At 30.1% G+C, this 24,192-nt stretch overlaps 2 protein-coding genes across 2 annotated transcripts; one reads left to right on the top strand and one right to left on the bottom strand.

Annotated features, from left to right (window-relative positions):
• Window positions 1-4,420: 4,420 nt before the first annotated feature.
• On the top strand, window positions 4,421-10,173 carry HELRODRAFT_187533 (hypothetical protein; the record flags this gene model as incomplete). The annotated part of the gene is made up of 5 exons (XM_009030430.1): window positions 4,421-6,639; window positions 6,723-6,726; window positions 6,818-7,420; window positions 8,082-8,571; window positions 8,663-10,173. The coding sequence occupies 5 exons, from the start codon at window positions 4,421-4,423 to the stop codon at window positions 9,190-9,192; spliced, it is 3,846 nt and encodes a 1,281-aa protein (XP_009028678.1). The 3' UTR covers window positions 9,193-10,173.
• A 7,619-nt stretch (window positions 10,174-17,792) lies between these two features.
• Window positions 17,793-23,419, bottom strand: HELRODRAFT_89129 (hypothetical protein; the record flags this gene model as incomplete). The annotated part of the gene is made up of 8 exons (XM_009030386.1): window positions 17,793-17,924; window positions 20,014-20,101; window positions 20,283-20,403; window positions 20,468-20,565; window positions 20,636-20,714; window positions 20,786-20,828; window positions 21,099-21,203; window positions 23,309-23,419. The coding sequence occupies 8 exons, from the start codon at window positions 23,417-23,419 to the stop codon at window positions 17,793-17,795; spliced, it is 777 nt and encodes a 258-aa protein (XP_009028634.1).
• Window positions 23,420-24,192: the final 773 nt, after the last annotated feature.

Genomic DNA, 24,192 nt, shown 5'->3' with positions numbered 1-24,192 from the left:
CTATATGATTTTTGATTCTAAGATTGTTACTAATAATTTAGGGATTTCTATTAAAATTGATAATAACCGTATTGAAAGAGTGTATAACAAATAAATTTTTAGGTTTTGTAATTACAGACAATTTGTCATGGTTAAATCATTTAATGCACATATCAAGTAAAATTTCTAAAATTACCAGTATCATTCGTAAATTGAGGTTCAAGCTTAGTTTTGAACTCACTAAAAAATTATATTACAGTTTAATTTATCTGTATTTAACATATGGCGTAATGTTATGGGGTAATAGTTGCACGACCCATCTTAATTCTTTGAGATTGGCCTATAATAGTTTTGTTAGATGTCTTTTTTTCTTGAAAAAGTATGACCATGTCTCAAGTTTTTACCAAGAAGCTAATCTATTAACAATTAAACAAATATATAATTTTGGTCTGTTAAAATTTATGTTTAAATTATATAAAAATTTATTGCCTCTTAATTTGTCCATTCATTTTAAAGCTCCTGATAAAAAGTTACGTGTTTTAAGACAAATGAATGATTATGTTCAACCTTACCCTAGATTAGTAATTTATAAATTATCTGTTTTCTCCTCCGGGGTTTCACTTTGGAATAGATTACCGTCAGAGTTTAAATTATTAAATAGCATATCTGATTTTTCTAATAAAATATTATTATATGTCTCCAAATAATCTTCGTTATTTCAAATTTATTATGCTGATATAATATGATTAAACATTTTTGAGTTTATTGCTGTTGGTTTTTGAATGTATGTCTTGAATGTATGTTGATATTTATTCTTGGACTTAGTTTGAATTCAATTTGTTGTTTGTTCAGTCAAAATCATATTATTGAACATTTTAATTATATTGCTGTTATTTTTTGAATGCATGTCATGATATGTTAGTATTTATTTATTGGCCTTAGTTTGAATTATATATTTGTTGTATGATCTTACACATTTTAGATAACACTACAAGGGTCAAATTTTAGTTTCATTTCATTATCATTTTGTTTTACGAACGTTTACTTTATGTGCAGTGTGCTATGCTTTTGTGTCAAACAGTTGAACGAACAAATTATGTTATCATATATGCGCTTGATAATTTTTTAAATTGTTTCTGTTTTTTCCTTTTGGTGGCCTATAAAGCTTAATAAGCTTGTATGGTCTCCAAGCCATTTTTTTGTGGTTAATAAAATTTGTAAAATAAAAAAAAAATAAAAAAATAAAAAATAAACAACATGACTCATATATCGGGATTACTACTACCTCATTGACTAGAAGGCTTACGATGCATAAACAGAGTGGTGCTATCAAATCTCATTTGGACTCAACACACTTAATCACTATTAGCCGTGAAATCATCGACAGTAACACCAAAGTAATATACCGGAACAGCAACTACACGCATCTTAAAATTGCTGAACAGTCCTAATTGACATCAATAAACCAAAAATAAATATACAACAAAAAATGACAACCTCACTTCCAACTCGGCGCTTAACCAACAACGAAAACAAAGAAGTAATAAAAACTAGCATTGTAAATAGTGACAAAGAAGAATATGATGCTATCGATGAAGAAAATGAGACCAAAGAAGATGACCAGCCAATAAAGAAACCTGACACCTAATTTCCATCTAAGTTCATTTTGACAAAGTCAATATTTCCCTATATAAACAGCAGAAAGAACTGATGATGATTCATTTGCAGCATGAATTTGGAAAATAAGTTTATTTTGAATTTTAATAAACTAAACGTTCACCAAAAAACTTTAGTGAGAAAAATTGAAAAAACGAACTACAAACATATTATCGCCAAACATTCGGTAGAATTTATAGAATATTGTAAAAAAAAAAATAAATATATATATATATATATATATATATATATATATCTTTATTTATATATATATATATGTATCTGATGTATATTAACCAGCACGATAAGCAGATACATATACATAATATACATAAAAGTATAAATCAGATAGGTTTTTTCTTTTTGACGATCTCTCAGCTTATAATTATAATATTATAATATATAGGTCAGTTTTTACGGCTAACTTCAGACTACCATTGTTTATTATCGGCGTACTACTGTTGGTGCAACTTGTCTAACTCTTTTGTAAATAAATGAATAAACTGTTTTGTTTTGTTTTTATTTCAATATTTAACAATTCCGCTATCTGTTATTGAGTTAAACTGTTAAATTAATGTAAGTTGGAGTTTATAAAACTTATCTCTAATCTAATAATTTATAATTGTCAAGCTGAATCACCCTTATTGCCCAAAGCTTGCTTAATTTTTTGCTGGTTTGTAATAAATTTTTTTTCATACATATTTTTTAATAATAGATTGCCAAGAATACTACCATAAGAAGATTAAATTATTAGGCTGACCAGAAAAGGTGCACTAAGTTAGTCAAGGATTGTCGGATTAAAAAGCTTAATAAATAAAACACCACGAAATAAGGAGTTGATTTGTGCGGGCTTTATAAGAAACTGCAATAACTATTCCGATAGGTATTCCTAGCGATTAAAAAGCATAATAAATAAAACACCATGAAATAAGGAGTTGATTTGTGCGGGCTTTATACGAAACTGCGATAACTATTCTGATAGGTATTCGGGCTGCTGATGAGTCCCCGGTAGGGACGAAACACGTGTCCAGCCTATCCAAACGAATACTATTCTTTTCTTCTCCCGCTCACTGCTGTTCTGGTTCAGTGTTCTCATCATCAAACGCAACCGCAACAAATTGGTTCCCCGACGTGATCGAGGAAAAACAAGCAACGAGAGTTTCCACTCCAATGCAGATCTTTCCTCGATATAACAACAACCGGCAATGCAACCTCATCCATCACGTTCGCCAACACACGCTGCGACGATCTGGTGGGAAAGTATTGTCGGATTGAAAATCCTAGCGATTAAAAAGCATAATAAATAAAACACCACGAAATAAGGAGTTGATTTGTGCAGGCTTTATAAGAAACTGCAATAACTATTCTGATAGGTATTCGGGCTGCTGGTGAGTCCCCAGTAGGAACGAAACACGTGTCCAGCCTATCCAAACGAATACTATTCTTTTCTTCTCCCGCTCACTGCTCTTCTGCTTCGGTGTTCTCATCATCAAACGCAACCGCAACAGGATTCTACAGCCAATGATTTCAGTGACCAAAACTCAAATAACTCACACAGTAATAATCTAGGTCTAGTGAAATTTTCAGGGTTTATCCAATTACATCTGGTTGAAAAATAAAAAAAATTGAAGCTCAGTTTTTATTAAAACAATTTTTCATGTTTAAATGCCAATAACCATAAAAACGGTTTTGATTTTAGGAATAAAAATTTTACTAATTATCTGAGGTTTGTAAAAATTTCAGGGTTTATTAATCACACATCTATGTGTATAAATTGCAAATTTTATCAATTTCAGAAGCATAGTTTTATGTAAAAATTTTTCGGAGATTTAGTGCAAAACATTGTGAAAAATGGTTTTTACTGAATAAAAATTTAACTAATCATCTAAGCTAAGGCATGTCAAATGGTTTTTACTAAAATGGTTTTTACTGAATAAAAATTTAACTAATCATCTAAGCTAAGGCATGTCAAATGGTTTTTATTTACTAAAATGGTTTTTACTGAATAAAAATTTAACTAATCATCTACTAAGCTAAGGCATGTCAGTTTTCAAGATTATAATTATTATGATCTTTTGAATTCTGAGGCGTTGTTTTTTTAAAATACATATTAAATTTATTCTAGCCTAGGATTTTTTAAGCCAAGGATTTTAATATGACTGTTAAATAATAAAACTCAAATAACTCACAAAGTAATAATCTAGGCAGGGCCTGTGAAATCTTTCGGGATTATTAACATCATGTATGAGTACATTTGGTAAAAATTAAAAAAAATTAAAGGTCAGTTTTTGTTAATGCAACTTTTCATGTTTAATGCTAATAACCATACAAACAGTTTTTTGTGAATAAAAACTTTACTAATCATTAGGCCTGTAAAAATTTTAGGGTTTATCTGTTACAAATTCATATGTATAGGGTGCAAATTTTAATAATTTCACAAGTATTGTTTTTTGTAAAAGATTTTCAAAATTTTTTGTGCAAAAAAACTTTGAAGATGTCATGTCATGGCATGTCAGTTTCTAAGGTTATAACATAATAAAAATTTTATGATTTAAATTTGAATTAATCCTGAAGCGTAGTTTTCTTTAAAAATACATTAAATTTGTTCTAGCCAATAGTAATAGTAATAATAGCTTGATTAATCTAAAAAAATTTTTATTCTATTTATATTTTTTTTGTTTCTCAGACTTTTTGAATGAAATAAGTTTTTGTCACAAAACTGATGTAAATAATTAACAATATCAATGTTATTTAACTATTTCCAGTTCATTTAAACTGAAGAAAAATGGGAAATCAACTAACAACAACAGTTCCTTCCCAAATTTGGCCTGTTGAACAATATTTAAATGATTTATCTGATTTTGATTTTGTTGAAAATCTTGGAAGTACCAGGTTCTTCAAAGTAGCAAAATCGAGAAGTAAAGAGGGCTTGGTTGTGATAAAAGTATTTGTACTGCCAGATCCTGCTATTCTCTTAGAATCTTACAAAGAGCAAGTTTGGAATATTCAAAGCTGTCTTAGTTTATCATTTAATTGTTTACCTTATCAACGAATATTTCAATCAGATAAAGCCATTATGCTTTTCAGACAGTACATTCAGTATAGTCTCTATGATCGCTTAAGCACACATCCATTTTTATGTTCGATTGAAAAAAAGTGGATTGCTTTTTTACTTCTTACGGCAATTAATCAATGTCATAAACTTAATATTTATCATGGTGACATAAAATCTGAAAACGTTATGATTACTAGCTGGAATTGGGTTTCGTTAACGGATTTTGCTAGTTATAAGCCGGTTTATTTGCCTGACAATAATCCAACAGAATTTTCTTTTTATTTTGATACTTCTCGTAGAAGAACATGTTACATTGCACCGGAAAGGTTTGACGATGATGGACCATCTGATGAAATGCTCACTGACCCTGTTGAAACAACTCTTGAAAGCACTAAAACAGATGAACTTTTGCCCTCAATGGATATTTTTTCAACTGGTTGCGTGCTGATTGAACTTTTTAGTGATGGTGCCAAGCCATTTGATTTAAGTCAGTTATTATCATATCGATCAGGTGATTACTATCCAAGAGAATCTATAGATTTGATTGATGATGCTGAAATAAAAAAGCTAGTTGAACATATGATTCAGAAAGATCCATCGCTTAGACTCAGTGCAGATGAATATTTAAAAATGTTCAAAAGAAAAATATTTCCAGATTGTTTCTATACTTTTTTACAACCTTACTGTCAAAGATTTGCATGCTATCCATTGCTGTATGCTGATGAGAGAATTCTTCGTTTGCACAGAGATATTGACTTGATAAAGCAAAAACTAGTAGTTGAGACAGACAAAAATTCAGACTTGAACATCATTTCAGATTCAAACATAATTGAAAACCTGTTGATAATATTATCAGTCGTAACGTCAAGTATTCAAAAACTTGTTTTAAGTAATTCTAAATTAATTGCCTTGAATTTATTGAAATTGTTTTCTAACCATCTGCCATCAGAAATCATTTTAGACAGAATTTTACCATATGTTTTATTTTTTGTACATGATAATTTTTTTTTAGTCAAGTGCGAAACCATCCGTACTCTAGTTCATTGTCTTTCAAAAGTACGCTTTGTCCCCCCTGATAACATCAGTATATTCACAGATTATATATTTCTTTCAACCAATTATCTGTTGACTGATAAAGAATCAGCGGTCAGAATTGAATTTGCAAAAAATATAGCCTGCATAGCAGAGCTGGCTGTTAGATTTCTTGAGTTAATTCAGTTGCACAGTAATAAGAAAACATCAGTTAATCAGCAGAAGCATAAATTAACGTCAGAGTTGCACGACTTTTCTGCTCAAAAAGTTTCTTCATATGATTCGGAGTTAACAACACTGCACGATGTTATACAACAAAATGTAGTGTCATTACTAGGGGATAAAGAAAATAACGTAAAAAAAGCTTTGCTGGAAAACGGAATAATTAAGCTATGTATTTTTTTTGGTAGGAAGAGAGCTAATGATGTTTTGTTTTCCCATATGATAACATTTTTGAACGATAAACAAGATTGGCAATTAAGGGAGCTTTTTTTTGATAATATGGTTGGCGTGGCTGCATATTTAGGCTGGCAGTGTTCTAGCATTTTAAAACCTTTGATCCAACAAGGTATATCAGATCCTGAAGAGTTTGTTGTCATAAAGACCATTTCCAGTTTTTGTTGTTTAATTAAATTAAATTTAATGCCAAAGAAAGTGTTGATAGATTTATTTCACGAAACAATTTGCTTAGTCCTTCATCCAAATATTTGGATTCAAAGAAAAGTAATAGGCTTGATTGGAGTAGTTGCCGAAAAAATGGAATTGTCTGATGTCTACAGTTACGTGATACCTTTGGTCTCCAAATATTTTACAAATTACTTTTACCAGAGCGACGAATTGGTGTTAATAGAATCAGTGAATGCACCATTATCTAGACCACTTTATCAGCAATTATTAAAATGTCCATACCCTTGGGAGTTTTTTGTTTCATCATTAAAAGACAACAATCCTACTGGAACCATTCTGACGGTGGCTGAACATAACTGTCTAACATTTTTAGAAAAGTTATCACAAGGCATGTTAAAATCTGATAAAGAAGCACTAGTGCTAATGTCTAAATATTTGGAAAACCTCAATAAAGTACAAAAATCAGAGATGGTCAAACGAGATGGCATGTCTACAGAAAAATTTAATGGTTATGTAAATTTGTTAACTCATCCCGTAAGTTCAAATAAAAGACAGGTGCCACAATATTCATCAAGTGAACAAAGATATAAAGAATTTTCAGATATGACCGAAGTGACTAAAACAAAACTTACTAGAGGAAACAGACATGTTAATTCTCGAATGAATGAAGATTGGAAACAGATGTTCAATCCAGTAGAGACATTTGATGGGGGATTGAACAAACCATTAGAACCTATAGAAGCAACAGAAAAGGGGGAACAGAACCAATTTATCCCAGCACATCTAGAGCTTGAAAATTTGAAAGCGCATAATTCAAAACAGATAGTTGCCTGGTGTAAAAATAACATCGACGACATACAGACTTACTATAAAACGCATTGTGAATCAAAAAAATATTTTGTGGATTCAAATGAAGGGGCATTGCTCGATGAGAAAAAAAAATATTTGGATTGGAAGCCACAAGGTTATATGGTAGCTCATCTACATGAACACAGAGGAGCCATAAACAGAATCCGTGTTTGTCAAAAAAATCCTCTTTTGGCCTCTTGTTCCAATGATGGATGCGTTAAGGTTTGTAAAATATTTAATCATTATTTGTAAGAATTTTCATGTTTGCGTTTATGAAGAATGGTCATACTTTTGGTGATTTCGTGTAGTGACTTGATGTGGTGACTTGATGTAGATACTAAAGTACCCATTGTAAGTTGCTAAAAAAAAGTAAATATTACATTATTAAAACGATGTGGAAACCGATTCGTAACACTTTGTCCATGCTTAAGTATTTTGATAGCCAACAATTAAATGTGAGAAACTTGAAAATTTTTTGTTTAAATTTATGATAATAAAAACAAACATTTTGAATATATATGATTTACTAGATTCACTAAGATGTACTGCTTATGAAAAATGAGCTCACGTCGCCACTAAGACGCAAATTTTCATTTAAATTTGTTGTTAAAAAAAAATTGAATTCTAAATTTATTTTGCGACGTAGGATTTTGAGCAAATATTTTGTGACAAGCACACCATTGAGTCCTATTTGAAAGGTCAAATTTAAAATAATTGACTAATGAACAAAAATGTTGATAAAGATGTTCTAGTGAAGTAAAAGATGTCTTTCTTGAAATATATTTTGAGTTATAATCTGAGATTATAATGAAGTATTAATTTTAAATATAAAAATTAATAACATTACTGTTTTAAATTAAATATAATTGATAACATTTTGAAGGTGTGGGACAGCAGTAGATTAGATGGCAAGAGTATTACAAATCGTTCCAAGCTGACTTACAGCAAATTATCCGGTCAAATAAAATCAATTTGTTTTGCACAAAATTCTTCAAATATTATTGCAACATCAGATAATGGAATGATGCACGTTTTCAAAATAGATTTATCTAGTAGACCAAATGCAATCCTCACTAAAGATCTTGACGCGAGTAAGAATGGATTGGTGGTTGACATGATGCCAACTGATCATCTGTCAGAAAATGTAATTGCACTTGCAACTGTGCATGGGTTGATGTTTGGTTGGGATTTGAGGACACCACAAAAACACGTTTGGCAGGTACAGACTGATCCAAAGTATGGTCTAATTACTAGTTTTGATGTAAATAAAAAATCTAATTGGATAGTCTGTGGGACAAATAGCGGAAATCACAGCTGCTGGGATTTGAGATTTCTATTGTCAGTAAACAATATCACACATCCTAACCCCAGTGGTAAGCTTTTAATATAATTTTAATTACATTTTTGTTAACAGTTTACAATGTGTCTACCTATAATATCACATTTTTAAATTATGAAAACTAGGAACCAGAGTGAAAAGGTTGATTGTTGATGAAAGCTCACCGTCTTTAATCTTGAGCTCATCTTATGGCAACAACGAATTATTATTTTGGGACGTAGAAACTGGCGCCAGACAAAAAGTTTTGTGGGCCAGTCCGAAGGCTATTCTTACTTATGAAAACCCGACAAAACATTTCTTCAGTGGTATATACGCTACGTCATCATATGTTATAACAGCTGGGTCTGATATGCGAATTAGATATTGGAATTTAAACAGTCCTAGTGAATCTTTTATTGTAGCAGGATCTTCGGGAGACTCTAAAGATGTGAATTCTTTAGTTTCTTATAATACAAGACTGGTTGAAGCAACCCAAGCAATCTACGAATCGTACCACAAACAGCCCCCCAGTTCAACATTTGACGAAGAAAGTCATATTAAACCGTACGTTCCTGTAGGGCACAGAGATGTAATTACAGATCTGACTGTCTGTAGCTCTACACAACATTATATAATAACTTCTTCTAGAGATGGTATTATTAAAGTTTGGAAATAACAGCATAAGTATTTGAAACTGATTGCGACGTCTACGGTCGCCTAGTTACATTTTTAATTACCTGATGTACATTTCATTTTTTGACTTTAGAAAACAAGAGTAGGTCTGTAAAAAATTTATTGTTCTAAAAAAGATGTAATCGTTTATTTTGGCATTTTAACTTTTAATTTCAAACAGAATGTTAATCGTGACTTTACATTAAGCCCCACTTAAAAAAGTGCGACTGACGTGCATAAATCGTCAAAAATTGATTTGTGCATTTTTTTTTAAACAATTCACAATTGCACAATATTCGTCCAGTTTAAAAATTCATAATTTAGTTTAAATAAGTATGAAACAAAAGCAATTAGAGCACCACAAAATAATAAAACAAAAATTTTATTTTTCTTGTAAACTTTATTTGATTTAGAAGGTTGAGATTCTTCAGCAGCGATTTCGACTTTTTTTAATGGTGGGCATAAGTTCGATTCCAGCTGAGTGTCCTCATTTATGCATTCATCATAAATAGTTCTGTGTTGATGTTTCAACTTAATCCGCTTTTTGAGATTTATTGAATTTTCATTCACCCCATTATTTGCTATCTGATTCAAGCTTTCTGAACTCATTTTACTTTTGTTTTGAAATGCACTCAAACCCGAACTTTGTTGTGCAACTTCACGATTGAGTTCATTTTGGTTTCTCATGCAATTTTCTTTATAGTTTGTGTATGACCTATTGTCATCTTTATGAAAAAGATAAAAGTCATTAATTACATATTATACAAAATGTATCTAAAATTGTGATTACCGTTGGAATTGCACTGAATGTAACATTGTTCATCAGGATAAAAACTGTACGGTGGTGAAGAAGTGTGTGAGAACTCTTCTAGTGATTTCCAGTGTCCTCCCTGCTTGTAATTGCTCAAACTCTCTACTGTAATACATATCAATAGTGTTCAAAAATTATAAGGAACAAGACGGCTACTGAAAACTTACAACTCTCTTCACTGAGTCCCAGAGCGTTGAATGTTGCAGGTACTGAACCAGATCTCATGCTATTATACTTTTGGGCAAACAAGGGGTTTGCAGAAGTTCTGAATAACCATAAACAAATAATTAATGAAAATACAAAAACGGCACAAAATTTTTAAAAAATATTAAAAAAATGTTTTAAATCCAAGCGTCTTTTTTGATCATATGCGTGGACACAAGTTACAGAAACAGCACCGAATGCCTAGGCATACTGAAAAAACACAGAATGCTGCAACTGAGGTTACTGTTTTTTGGGTTGAAAAGTCGTAACTTTGTCTTGGTGCTTCAATAAAATTTATTGGAAAAACAAGTTTTTTTTACGATTTATACTGAATTGAAAACCTCGGTAATTCACAGATAAAGGCATTAAAGTATAAAAATTTGGCTATCAACAACTGTGTAGTAATATAAACTAAGCTTATAAAGTTTGCGTTGGAAAAAATTTGGCAAAGATAGAAATGGGTAGAAGAGCAAGAATAACAATAGTAGCAATGCATGGTAACGTAATATTTTCTAAAAAATTAATATAGTGACTTGAAAAGATAAGATGGTTTAAATACATACAAAGTTAACTACGGTAAGATGCGAGAAAAAATTTGCGATGTTGGAGTATAGCGATGAAATTACCAGAATGCTCGTTTGAAGTGTTATTATATGAAAGGTTAGAAGATGCAAAAGATCGGTTGAAATTGAAGCTAACTCAGGCTAAATAAGAGCGAATATTGGAAAAATAGCCACATAAAAATAGAAGAATAATCGAGATATAGACTTTGATCTTAGAACACTCCAATGATTCATTTTCTCTGAGTTGTTAAACTTTCTAATAAACTAAATAGAACATTTTGTTTAAGAAAACTAAAAAAATAAAGTGTAGAGCAAACATAACCTAACAAATTTTGGTTCATCCCTCTCTAAAAATTGAAGGGAATAAGTTTCTTTTTCACATCTGCCACTGAAAAAATAAGTTTTATTTTTGTATTATTTTAATTACAAAAATGCATGTGGATTTAAAAACATTGCCCTTCGTAAACTGACATGAATACTCAAAAGTTAGAACTCAAGTCGTCATATATATTAATTACTGTTAAGGAACATAAGGGCAATTTTTACACCTTAGTATCTTCGTTTTTTAGATATCGGTCAAAACATTGTCTCATCACGTGGTAACTCGAAAGGATTTATTGAATTGTAAATGACGATCATCTTTATTTTATTCAAACAAACTTCAGGGGAAATTAATTAAAAATGCTAAAAATAAATTGTTAAAAATTATGATTTGTTGCGTCACTAGCGGTTTTGATAAATCATCTAAGAATATAGGCTATAGCATTACTTTTTCACCGGTAAAAATTAAGTTCATTTAGTTTAGTTCAATCTTTTTCAATTTAAATATTGTAATACTTATTAGAATGTAACTTTAGTAAGATAATTAAAACATATTTTAGTCGATACTTTTAATTTAATTACTAATTACTTTTTTAAAATAACTTTCATTTATAATTTCGCCGATCAACGATATCCACCGACAAAACCACACAGAACAACGTTTTGACCCAAATCTAATTCGAAAATATTAAATCGCTTTTTTAATTCACTCCATGCCTCCTAATTTTGACAACGTTGTCCTACATGCAATAGCTTATATACAAATTTATATAAGGTTAATGTTTGACAAAATTGAATTGATGGACGCTTAAATTTATATATCACGTAGAGCATGGGCGACAATTCTTTGCATTTTACGTGGTCTTGAGTTTCGATCCTTTCTCGGGGAAATTCTTAGAAATTTGCTTGACTTGACCCAGTTTGAAATTGTTTTTATATTATAATTAACGAACAGATTCACACACAAAGCCGGTAGTGAACGACGCCATCAATCAACATTAGTCTCGATCTACGTTTAAAAACTATCTTCACCACATCACTTCGCTTGTGAGTTATGAAAACGTAACTAATGACATAGGCCTAGAAATTAAAACGCATTCACATTCGACAGATGATATTAAATTATTAAAGCAATGTAATGCAGATAATAAAGATGTTTTTGCAAAATCTCTATTACATTTGGAATGCTCCAACTTAGTTTATCACACTATCGATGCCGGCGACAATCGACCAATTCTCAAACAAGTTTATCCTGCCATTGCCGATAACAAAAAGAAAACTTCAAAGCAATGTGCAGAATTCTTAAATCTCGGCTTCATCAAAAAATTTTTATCACCAAGGAACGCAAGCGTAGTAGTTCACTAAACGAATTTTGGTTGGCTATCACCATTTAAATCAGACAATCAAGCAACTAATCTTTCCGTTACCAACCTTTGACAATGTTGTCGAAAGTCTTTCTAACGCCAAACCAAATATATTTTCTGTCCTTGACTTACGATCAGGATGTTATTAACTTCCACTCGATCTTGAAACAGCTCATAAAAGACAATTCAGCGTACACGATGGACATTGTGAGTTCACAAGACTTCCTCAAAGACTTGCCAACTCACCATTTCATTACAGTTACTAATACAGTCAGTTTTAAAACGTTTTACATCAGTTGTTTAGTTTATGATATTATTAGTTTTTGTAGAGGTATGAATAATTCTCGGTGATAAGTTATATCACCTTCAACCAGCACAATCAAAACTTTAGCAACAATTGAACCCGTTATAAAACAATTATTTCTTCCCAATAATTTAAGAAACATTTTGTTGCTTGATTATAACAATCAACCATTTGAATAGATTGTATTTCACGTTGAAAGCCATATTAGTATAGTGGCCAGGAATGTACACGGATTGTCAGTTATGTTAGCAACTGCAGAATATTGTCAAGAGACAAAGACCATTCTCAAAAACAGAAATCAACTTTAAACCTTTCGAAGTTGTAGAACCATTTGAACAAACACACATCGACATTATTGGACCATTACCAGACGCGTAGAATCAGCGAGTCACTTTCCTGAGGTGTATCCACTTTAAACGCAATCAGCATGGAAGAAGAGATCGATTATAATTTAAACTTTCGCGTTGAATGTTATGGGCAACAGATGAGTAAGAGTTACAGAATGCAATTAGAAATACAACGCTGTATAAAGTTACATAATTTTATTCCACTTAGACAATTTCAAACAAAGCATACATTGCACATTCAAACATTACCCACCACACATTAAAGAAATATATAAGATAGATACATAAGCTAAGATAAGAACAAATAAATAAAATAGAAAGATGGAAGGAGAAACGAATGCAAGTTAACCCTGCCCGGAACATTCAATGACTCTGCACATCGTGCAAGTAGTAAGAAGCAACCAGTTAGAAGCAGGGGCGCTTTTTTAAATAGGTTGCTTTAGCGTTTTGCAGAAACTTGCGTTTATTCATGTAATTCAAGTTTAACCTCACAACTTACGCTTATTCCATTCCTGTACCTTGCGTTCATTCAAGTTACTTAAGTTTATTCTAACAACTTATTAATATTAATGTTCTTGGTGAGTGAATTTTTAGTTTCAGTTGTGATTCTATTGTTACCGTTTAGAAATATAACAGTATTATGATATGAAGATGTGAAGATGATATGAAGAGTATGATGCATTTCTTTGTGTGTGTGAGCTCCCGTGGTTCGTGGACTATATTGTTACCGTTTGGTATAGGAAACATAACTATTATGATATGAATAATAGTATGATGTATGCTTGTGTGTGTGTGAGAGAGCGTGAGTTTATGTGTATGCATTTATTTGAAATTTCTGTTACGTTTATAGTTAGAATTTTTTAGTTAATGGTGGCCTTTTCACAAGTTTATTTTTTTTTAGTCATCCTTCAAATAATAATAAAAAACTTGCGTTTATTAACATAACGTTTATTCTAACAAATTACGTTTTATTCTAATACTTGCGTTTTATTCAAACAACCTATGTTTTATCTAAAAACTAGCAAATAAAACTAACAACAACAATAATTTGTATCTAAAATAATAACTATGTTCCTAATTACGTGTATGTTGTTTCTCGCTCGTATTGTTTCTTAAAATTTAATTTGATTTTAAACATTAAATACACAATAAAGTGATCAAAAATAATCACCTTTCGTTAATTATTATATAAGAACAGTTTAAAACTAAATGAACGCTAAGACAAACGAGTTTCTAGAAATTTCGCCGAGGCAGAATCGAAACTAGAGCCTATGTAGAGTGCGAACAACAAGCAACGACGCACAGAGAACGATTGCCCAAGCTCTACATAACAACATGAGCTGTTCTTGTAGTATTAAAAAAGTTTTAAAGCAAGATGCAAAAAGTTGAATTTTATATTTTATTGAATAAGTCAACTAAAATAATTTCACCTGAATTTGAATCTTGATCCCTTACTAAAAACTCCGCCGCCGGATATAATTTTTGGGGCATTTTTTCCTGAATCAAGTCTGATATGAACAATTTGAAAAAAAAGTTACTATAATCACCGAAATTAAAATCCTTTTTCTAGTCCTGAATTTATCTCACCATAAAGTGTAGAATGTCAAAAAAATTTTCACTATGTTATATAAGTTGAATGTACCTATCATAAACCCATTCAAGCAATTTATTAAAAAAACGATATCATGCCAAAAAATAAGTCATTAACAAATTACAGAAACACAGCTTTAAAATCATAAAAAAATAAAACTAAACATTAGCATAAATTAAAAAACGTTTCATTCAAAGCAATAATAATAAAAAACGAAATGAATGAAAAAGTTACAGTCAATTCAGAATCGTGATCCGAATTTGATAATTGAGTTTCAGGAGCTCTTAGATTACATAAGTCTTAATCTTTTAGCTCTTAGTCACATCGTTTCAATATCTAGGGGATGTTCAGGATTGTACTGGAACAGCTGAAACTGCCGTTCGAGCACGCATACGTGCAGCCTGGAATAAATGGCATCTCCTTGCCTCTATATTGATGCGGCGTGACATCCCACTACCACTACGATCAAGACTTTATAAATCTGTGATACGTCCGGTGTTGTTATATGGTGCAGAAACATGGCCAATGACAACCAAACTGAAACAACAACTTCAACGAACCGACATGAAAATGCTCCGATGGATGCAACGAATTAGTCTGAAGGACCACATCAAATCTACCGAAATTCTTCGTCGTGCTGGTTTAGATGATATAAAGGACGAATGCCGGCAACACCGTCTACGGTGGTTTGGTCATGTCAAACGAAGTGGAAACAGTGCCATAACTTCTCTTGCAGATGTGATGGTGAAGTACCTGGCACACGTCCCAAAGGCCGTCCAAAGAAGTCCTGGTCGCAAACAATCGAGCAAGACATGAAAGCTCTAAATTTAAATGAAATGGATATAACTGATCGTCTAATTTGGCGCAAAAAGTTGATGGCAAAGAAAACAACGTCCTACCTCGGGGAACTTGGTCTCTGGACGCTAAAAGAAGATTGATTGATTGATAGAAGCTCTTAGATTCGACAGCCTATCTCCGATTTTAGAACAACTTCACTGGTTGACAGTCAATAAGCGTGTTATTTTCAAAACATGTGTATCGATTTTTAAATGCATCGAAAACCAGGCATTGAAATATCTGACAGAGATAGTAGCACCGAGAGCACCAAATTCGACATTTCCACGTTCCAATGAATTGAATTACCTAACAGCACAGAATAGTCAGTTGAGAATATGATCCAGAAATTTTACTGTTCATGGTCCCAAAATTTGGAACAGTTTCCCGAGGCATTTAAGTGATCCGAATTTGATGCATTTAGGAAAATGCTAAAACTCATTTATTTACATTACGATATATTTTCATTATTTATATATATTTCATTATTATTTCATATTTCATTATTATTCAAAAAACTCATTATTTGATTTAATGACAGGGCTTTTGATAAATCTTATTTATTTTTTAATTTGCACTATATAAATATTCTAAATAATATCTGTGCGGTCCTAATTTAATGGCTCTGAAGGATCACTTTGTGATGATCTATTATTTCTTATTATTATTAGTTTTTTTGTCGATAGCAAAGTTTCAGCATTCTGTTGGCTTTCCCAAACATGTTACATTGAAAATGATAAAGGATTACCGAAAAAAAAGCTTTTTTTGTATAAAATAAAAATAAATAGAAGAGTAGTTAAAGCCTTTGTTTTCTACATAAATAAGTTGAAAAATAATGATAAAAATATGGTACGAAATATTGAAAAGCTGAACCAGAAAATAATTAAAGCTGAAAATACAGTGATATTTCTTAATATATATATATATATATTTATATATATTAATTATATAATTATATATATATATATATCTGTAGGTGTGTGTGTGTGTAAAAAGAAATCACATATGATAAATTATTTGATAAAAATTTAACTATATTAGCATTTAAAATAAACAAACGTGAAGAAGTATTGCTGTTCAACAGCACACTTCCATAAATGCTTGCATGCAGAAATTGTTGGGTTTTTGTAACCAAACATATGCTTCCTCTGCCCATATAGTACGCAGTAATGGGTAAAATAATTTGTATATACATCATGTTGTTGATATGAAAATTAAATTTATAAACAACTTAAGCTTTGACATGATTATTTATTGCAGAAATCAACCATTTCATAAGAAAACACGAAATATTTCTCATTTTAAAATATTACTTTCTTTCACAAATCAACCACATAAGAAACAATCAAATCATTGCGCACTCAAAACTTCTAACAAATTAATCAATTTAATTAACTCTTCAAACGTTTTGCAATTGTTAATATTAAATGCTAGCAGCAAATTACATGAAAAGCTGAAAACCATCATGAGTCGGTAAAATGGTTTAACGATTTACATAAATATTAACCGTCAATATCCATAAAATTTTAAAAAATCAAATATACTTACATTTACGCAATTTCCAGAGTCAAAAAGCCCAGTGCATTTCTGTCAAATAAAAAAACTCCATGATATTAAACAAAAAGCTATTGAAATAATATTTAAGTAATAATAATAATAATCTATGTTTGTTAAAGCATTATTTAATTTTTAACATTCTTTTTCTGAGTTCTACAGCCTACATCACACTCAAATTGTCGTCACTATCTCAATTTTCTAATATTTATATATTTTATATCTCGAGTATTATACCATCATCAATTCTATTCATCTTATCCTACAAATATCATGATATTTTATATTCTGGTATTTTGCAAGCATTTCTACGTTTCGTGTGTATTTCCAATTTTTTCATTTATTATCATTTTAGTGGATTCATTTTTACATTTATTTGAATGCATATTTCTTGCCTGTTTTATCAATTGCTGTTTTGATAGCTTGATATTTTGAAACAAATTTTTATTAACATATAAAAAATGCAAACATCAATTCAAAAGAAATGATTTTAAACAAGGTATCTTAAAAAAACTACTTTCCTTCGTTCTAGCATAAAAATATGAAATACAATCTAAATTAAAATTTGAATAAAATAATTAAAAAAGCCTGAATAAATTATAACTGCAAGTCGTTGAGACCTCAGTAACTGTCACGTGAACTATGAACATCTTCCCCTCAAACGTGATTCTATTAATTTGAAACCTGTTCAAATTATTATTTTTATAAGAGCTAACATACGGTAAAAGCAATGTAATTGTATAATGCAACAAACCAATTAAAAATACGGGTCCTTTTATTCCCCTGAAAGGTCACTATTCCCAAATGATTGATTCCCAAATAAATAAGATTGCCGCTTCCGTCCTATTTGTTCAAAAGAGTTAAAAATAAATTTATAATCTATTTAAAAAAAGTTTCCCACGACTGTTTTTGTTAAATTTTAGATATGAAACCTATGAACAACAACAACACACGTTTAGACATTTTCCCCGAGATCGGGGGTTGCCGTTTGGCTACCTATTATGAAACCGAAATACCCCTCGACGCCATCCACATCTGTCACTCGCCTCAGTATCACGCAACCCCGCTTTCACCCTGTCCTTCTCCACCTGCTCTCTCTATCCCAATCGCGGACGACCCCTTCCTACCACTCCTTCAACCTCGAACTCCAACGCTCGCCTAATCCCGACCCTTTCATCCCTTCTCAACACATGTCCATACTCGATCTCCTTATCAATGTCACAATGTCCTCATTCAGTTTGGTACAATAAAAAATATGAATCATATGATAGTTTACAAGAATTCTTATAAAACTATTTTGAAATTTAAGAAAAATATGAGATTTGATAACTTGTGAATCTCATCTGTTCTTTTCAATTGAAATTATTGGCAGTTATTATAACTAACAGTGCAATATTATTATTAATAGTAGTATGAATAGTAACTGCAACAGTTTAGTAGTAGCGGCATCATTTAAAATATTATCAGTAATATTATTATAGTTGTAATTGAGTAAAACTTTTTTTGGTACAGATATTTAATTGTTTTTCTTCAATATTAATTTATCGATTTCATTATAACAGTCTTTTTTTGCATCAGTGTCCTCTTTTTCGCTACTTAGCCTGAAAACATCAATATATATATATATATATATATATATATATATATATATATATTGTGGTAACGGACTGTTGTTAACGCAACATTTCAAAAATTCAACACTACTTTCAACATTGTTCAACTTTAAAGTTGTTGAAACTAATGTTGAAAGTAGTGTTGAATTTTTGAAATATATATATATATATTGAAAATAACTTGATGGCGCTCTATAAAAAATGAACGTTTGACTTTATGCCTAACTTCAGTGCGTGGTGCAGGTTTAGTTCTCCACGTTGTGACATACGGGAACGGCCACTATTTAAATTTTTTAATTTTATCAAGTAAAATAAATAATCAAAAAAACGATGTCAAAACGAAAGTGTGTATATCGTGAATAGTTAACAACTAACAATCCAGGTATTATAAAAAGTAGAGAGGAAAATTTTGCATTTTGTGAGTATTGTTCAACTGATGTAAGCATTTTGAAAAAGTTCACAAAAACAATATAGAAATATAAAATATAGAAAGCAAAAAGTCTACTGCCGAAATTTTAACGTTTCTTCACATTAATCATTTGCCTGCATCTAGAAAAACTGCAGCAGCAGAAGTTGCATTTTCATACCATGTCGCTGTTCATTATCGATTAATTAAAGTTTTACATTGTACGAATCTTCTTTTGTCTAAATTAGGCAGCAAGACGTTTTCTATTGCAACCGACTCGTCAAATTTTAAAGAAATCAAAACATTTGCTTTTATTATTCGAAGGATTGAAAACCAAATTGTTAGAATTTTTGAATTTGCCTAGAGAAACGTCAGAACCGATTTTCAACTATCTAACAATTGTACTTGACAGATTCATAGCGTATGATCATCAATTATATATATATATATATATATAATAATAACACAGTATATTCATATGTGGTATACAAACATCAAACATTTTAATATATACATATTGAATTACTGTGGCTTCTTCAATTAAACTAAATTTATTTTTTTCATTTTTATTGATTGGTAGTAAAAATGTTCTGTCTCTGTTTTATATAGTTTGTGTATTAATATTGTATTCAATCTGCTTTATTTTTCAAATGCTCTCGAGAGTCTAACACAAGATTATTTCTTGTCGAACATCAGTCCCGAAAATCATCTAAATTTCAGCAACATTTTATTTCATCATTTTATATTGTTTTTTTGGTTGATTTTGAATAAATAAACTATTTGATTTGATATTACCATTTCTTCTGAAAATTGAATTTTTAAGATATAATTTTAAAACATAAATAAAGTACAATGTTTCATAATGCAAAAATTAACTCTTATAGACATAAAAATGAGAAAATAAAAAAAATACCTTGACAGGGTGAGGGTCAACACCATAAGTTTCCAGTTTGCACGATTTTATTAGAAACTTCATCTCTGCTTCAGCGGGTGTCAGGCCTCTGCATTATAATTTTATGAACAAATTTTTCAAATGTAATGAGTGGATCAGTAAGTTGAAAAAATTAGGCACGGGGTTGGCTACACAAATTTAAAAAAATCAGGATTAACAAATATAAAAAAATTTACCATAAATACATTTTCTATTCTAAATCTGCAAATTTAGATAGAAAATTTACCAACATAAAAGATTTGTGGAGTTCTCTTATTTTCTCTTCCTGGCGTTGTGACTGTTTTGGCAACATTTTGAATTTACCAACATAATTTGTTAATCTTTCTTCATTGTCATAATCACCAATTTCAGCTAAAATGAAATAAATAAGCGGGCTAAACTTTGTTCAAAATTGAATCTCAATCAATTGCCTCACATTGTATTATGAAAGCAGCTAGGAGGTTGGCATCATTCTGTGAACATAACAGTCTCCCATGATGAAGATCCCTTCTCAGTTGTAAGAATAAGAAATACCTAAAGAAAAACGTAAAAAATAAAAAAATTTAAAAAGTGATTAAAGAGCCAATAATTATTAAAAAAAAACCTTGTAATTTCTTCTTTCAGTTTTGTGGGATCTGATGGATAAAATTTCACTCGAAAGCATAGCACAAGTGGATCAACAACTAAATTAAAAACATTTTAAAATTATGCAATATAACTTTATAATAATAAATAAAATTTTATATATAGTTACATTTCAGCTGTCTGTAAACTGGTTTCAGCAAATCAAGCCAGTGCTAAAAAATTTAAAAATCCAATAACTTTAAAAATATATTGAAGGATGAAAATACTAATAAATTTAAAATTTAATAGAATAGTTCAAATCTATAAAAAAAATAATTAAAACCTATTGAATAAATAAAATTCCATTTAATGCTGTTATATTTTCAATATACAACATAAACAATATAAAATATGATAAATTACATCCGGTAATAACATTAGCCGCAATTATCAAGTATTTAACAAGTTGACATTTTGTAAAGTTGAAAAAAAACAAAACCTACCCTCTGTTTTTCAATATCAATATATCTCAATCCAAAATAATCTTTCTCAAACAAGTCTAAGCAGTGACAAACTTGATCAAAAATTTCTTGTCCTTTTGTATCTTTCTATAGAAATGTTTAAACGTTTATCGGTCAGTTTGATTGAATCGTTAAATATGCTCATAAGGCATGATCAGCAAAAGAACCTATATGACATGTTCATGCATCCCTTAAATTTAGCATTAATGAATACATTGCTCCACAAAACAATCCGATCGTTTGAGTTAAAGATTGGATACACATGACAAAAAAGAAAAACATTACCTGGACATCACTACATCATTTTCAATCTATAATAAGAAACACTAAAAAAACAATCAAATTGGTTTTTTATTGACTCCTTTTTGTTTTGGTTCCATAAAATGTATATTTGAAAGTCATTGCAACAATATAAAATTGGCAGTCTAGTATGAAAAATTTACATGATAAAAAAAAATTATCCCAGACAAAGCCTGTGGACTAAAAATAACTAAAATTTCATTGTATTTCTACAAATTATAGGGCACAACACTTTCAATCTTAATATAGGCAAAACTAGTGATGAAACTTTCGATTACTTTTTCATAATCGATTATTTCGATTCTTTTTCAAAAGTAATCGAAAAAAATATTCGATTACTTTTTCGGATATTCAAAGCACCATATTTTTAAATGTATTTATGTTGATTAAAGCAATTAGGGAGCTAAAGTCAATTTTTCCATTATGTATTAACTTCACACTTTAATACAAGTTTTACATTTTGTGTATTCATTTGTTCTATTCAACACTAACAAATTTAATAAACATTTAATTGAAAATTAAAAGCTTGTTGATAACTCGATATTTCTCTTAAAAACGATCTACATAGAAAAATGTCTTCTAGAATAAAATTAAGAATTTTAAAAAATGTCAAAATATTTACATAAAATCGTTTTTTTCTTAAAATGTTATTTAATTTTTTTAAGGTTAAAATTTAGAAATACAATCGTGCTGGCATTTTTAGCAGACAGGGTTAGGGTTAAGGTCTTATATACCAAGCAAATAGTTAATTAATTCAAATATATGAATAAGCTGTGTGATACGCCAAATTCTGTACACAAAGATCGGCTTTTAATTTATGCATAACCCATGTTATAGCATAAAGAAAATTGTCCAGCTCACCTCACAATTAGTTAATCAATCTTCGTTTTGCGTCCAGAGTCCCGGTTCCCCAAGGTAGGACGTTGTTTTCTTTTCCATCAACTTTTTGTGCCAAAAAATTACCTCACCTCACAATTAGTGATGGTTATTATGTGTCATGTATGCACGTGCACAAGTTATCTTACACAAAGATCAGCTTATAATTTATGCATAACCTATGTTACAGCACAAAGAAAATTGTCCAGCTCACCTCACAATTAGTGATGTTGTTATTATGTGTCATGTATGCCTAGCCTTAGCCTAACCATTAACATACCATGTTCTTAAATTATGCGCTTATGTATCTATACTCCAAGTCGAAAATATACTCGGAATCGAAAATACTTGGAATCAAAAAATATACTCCAAATCGAAAAAGTAGTCGAACATGTAATCAATTAATTTTTTAAAGGATTTGAGAGTATCGAGTGCTCTATAATACTTGAATAAAAGTAATCGAAACAACACTAGGCAAAACTGGCCCATAATATACCAATACAAAAAACCAAAAATATATAAAATTATAAATGAACAACAAATGGCTAGGAAGAAATCAAACAATAGCATTATTTTCACAGACATGCTTATTAATTTTCAAGAGTGAATGCAACTAAAAACTAAATTAAATGGTTTTTTTTATAATTTATTTTATCAATTTTATTTTAAGGCCACTCAAGTTAAAATTAATAAATTGTGATTATCTATTATTATATTATTGCTATTAAATAGGTCTTTCATGAATTCATGATGAATTTAAAATTTTTTCCTTTTATAATGATATTATATCAAATTATTTAGAATAAAATAATATTATTTAATTTAAACAACATAATATTATTACATCAATAATATAAAGCATTTTTTATTATGCATTATAATATATAATTATATAACAATATATTTATTATACAATAAAAAACGTATGATGTTCATGATGTCCTTTTTTAAAATTTACAAATGCAGCAGACCAGATATGATGTGAAATATTAATTAATATCTTAGAATGAGCATACCTGATAGGAGAAAGATAGAGGTTCTGAATCATCTAAAAATCTTATTGTGCATGAAAAATTTTTTTCGTCGGCACTTTGCTTGTATCTGTGACCAAACCGTTTGCGGAACATTCTCAGCCAACAAAAATATAAAACCAAATCCAGCTACGAACAACTCATTAGCATACTACTGTCTAAATTGAACGATCAAACTAAACACCGAATAAAATGGAAAAAATTGTCAGAGAGAAGAGGTCTATTTAACAATATACAACACTTTCTTATGGGCTGAAGGAGGGATATGCAATGAACCTCAATTTTTTCAACTTTTAATTATTTTCGGTAATGTCGATTTTATTTTTTTTCAATTTATACCAAATAAAAGTATTTATTCTAGTTATGTGGTTCATCTATGGCTCACACATAAATATAAAATAAGTAATGTAAGGTAAGGAGTTCATCTAATATACTTAGAATTAGGTTTATCGAGTTTACTTCACTGAAATATATAGTGACAATAGTAATCTTACTCTTCATCTTGTTCTTCACCTTTTTCTCTGCTTTCGCTATTGTTGATCATAATATTTTCTTGAGGCTACTAGATTATTCTTTTCAAATTACAGATTTTTGTCTATTTTGGTATTCTTTTGATGTTTTCAATAATTCTACTTCTAACTTCTCTACTCTTACTTTTGGGGTACTTCAGGGTTTTATCCTTGGCCCTCTTCTATCTATACTTTTGAACTACCTCGTATTATTAATAATTTTTTTTTCACAAGTCAACTATATGCTGATGATTCTTATATTTATACTTCTTTTCCTCAATCTAATCTCAATAGTGTTCTTTATAATCTATTTCTATGTCTTTTTTCAATTATCGCTTGATCTGTCTCTTTGTGTTTTTA

Source organism: Helobdella robusta (genome assembly GCF_000326865.2).
Source record: "Helobdella robusta unplaced genomic scaffold HELROscaffold_68, whole genome shotgun sequence".
Classification (NCBI taxonomy): Eukaryota; Metazoa; Annelida; class Clitellata; order Rhynchobdellida; family Glossiphoniidae; genus Helobdella; species Helobdella robusta.
Note: the sequence above shows the minus strand (reverse complement) of the source record. Positions and strands in the feature narration are given on the sequence as shown.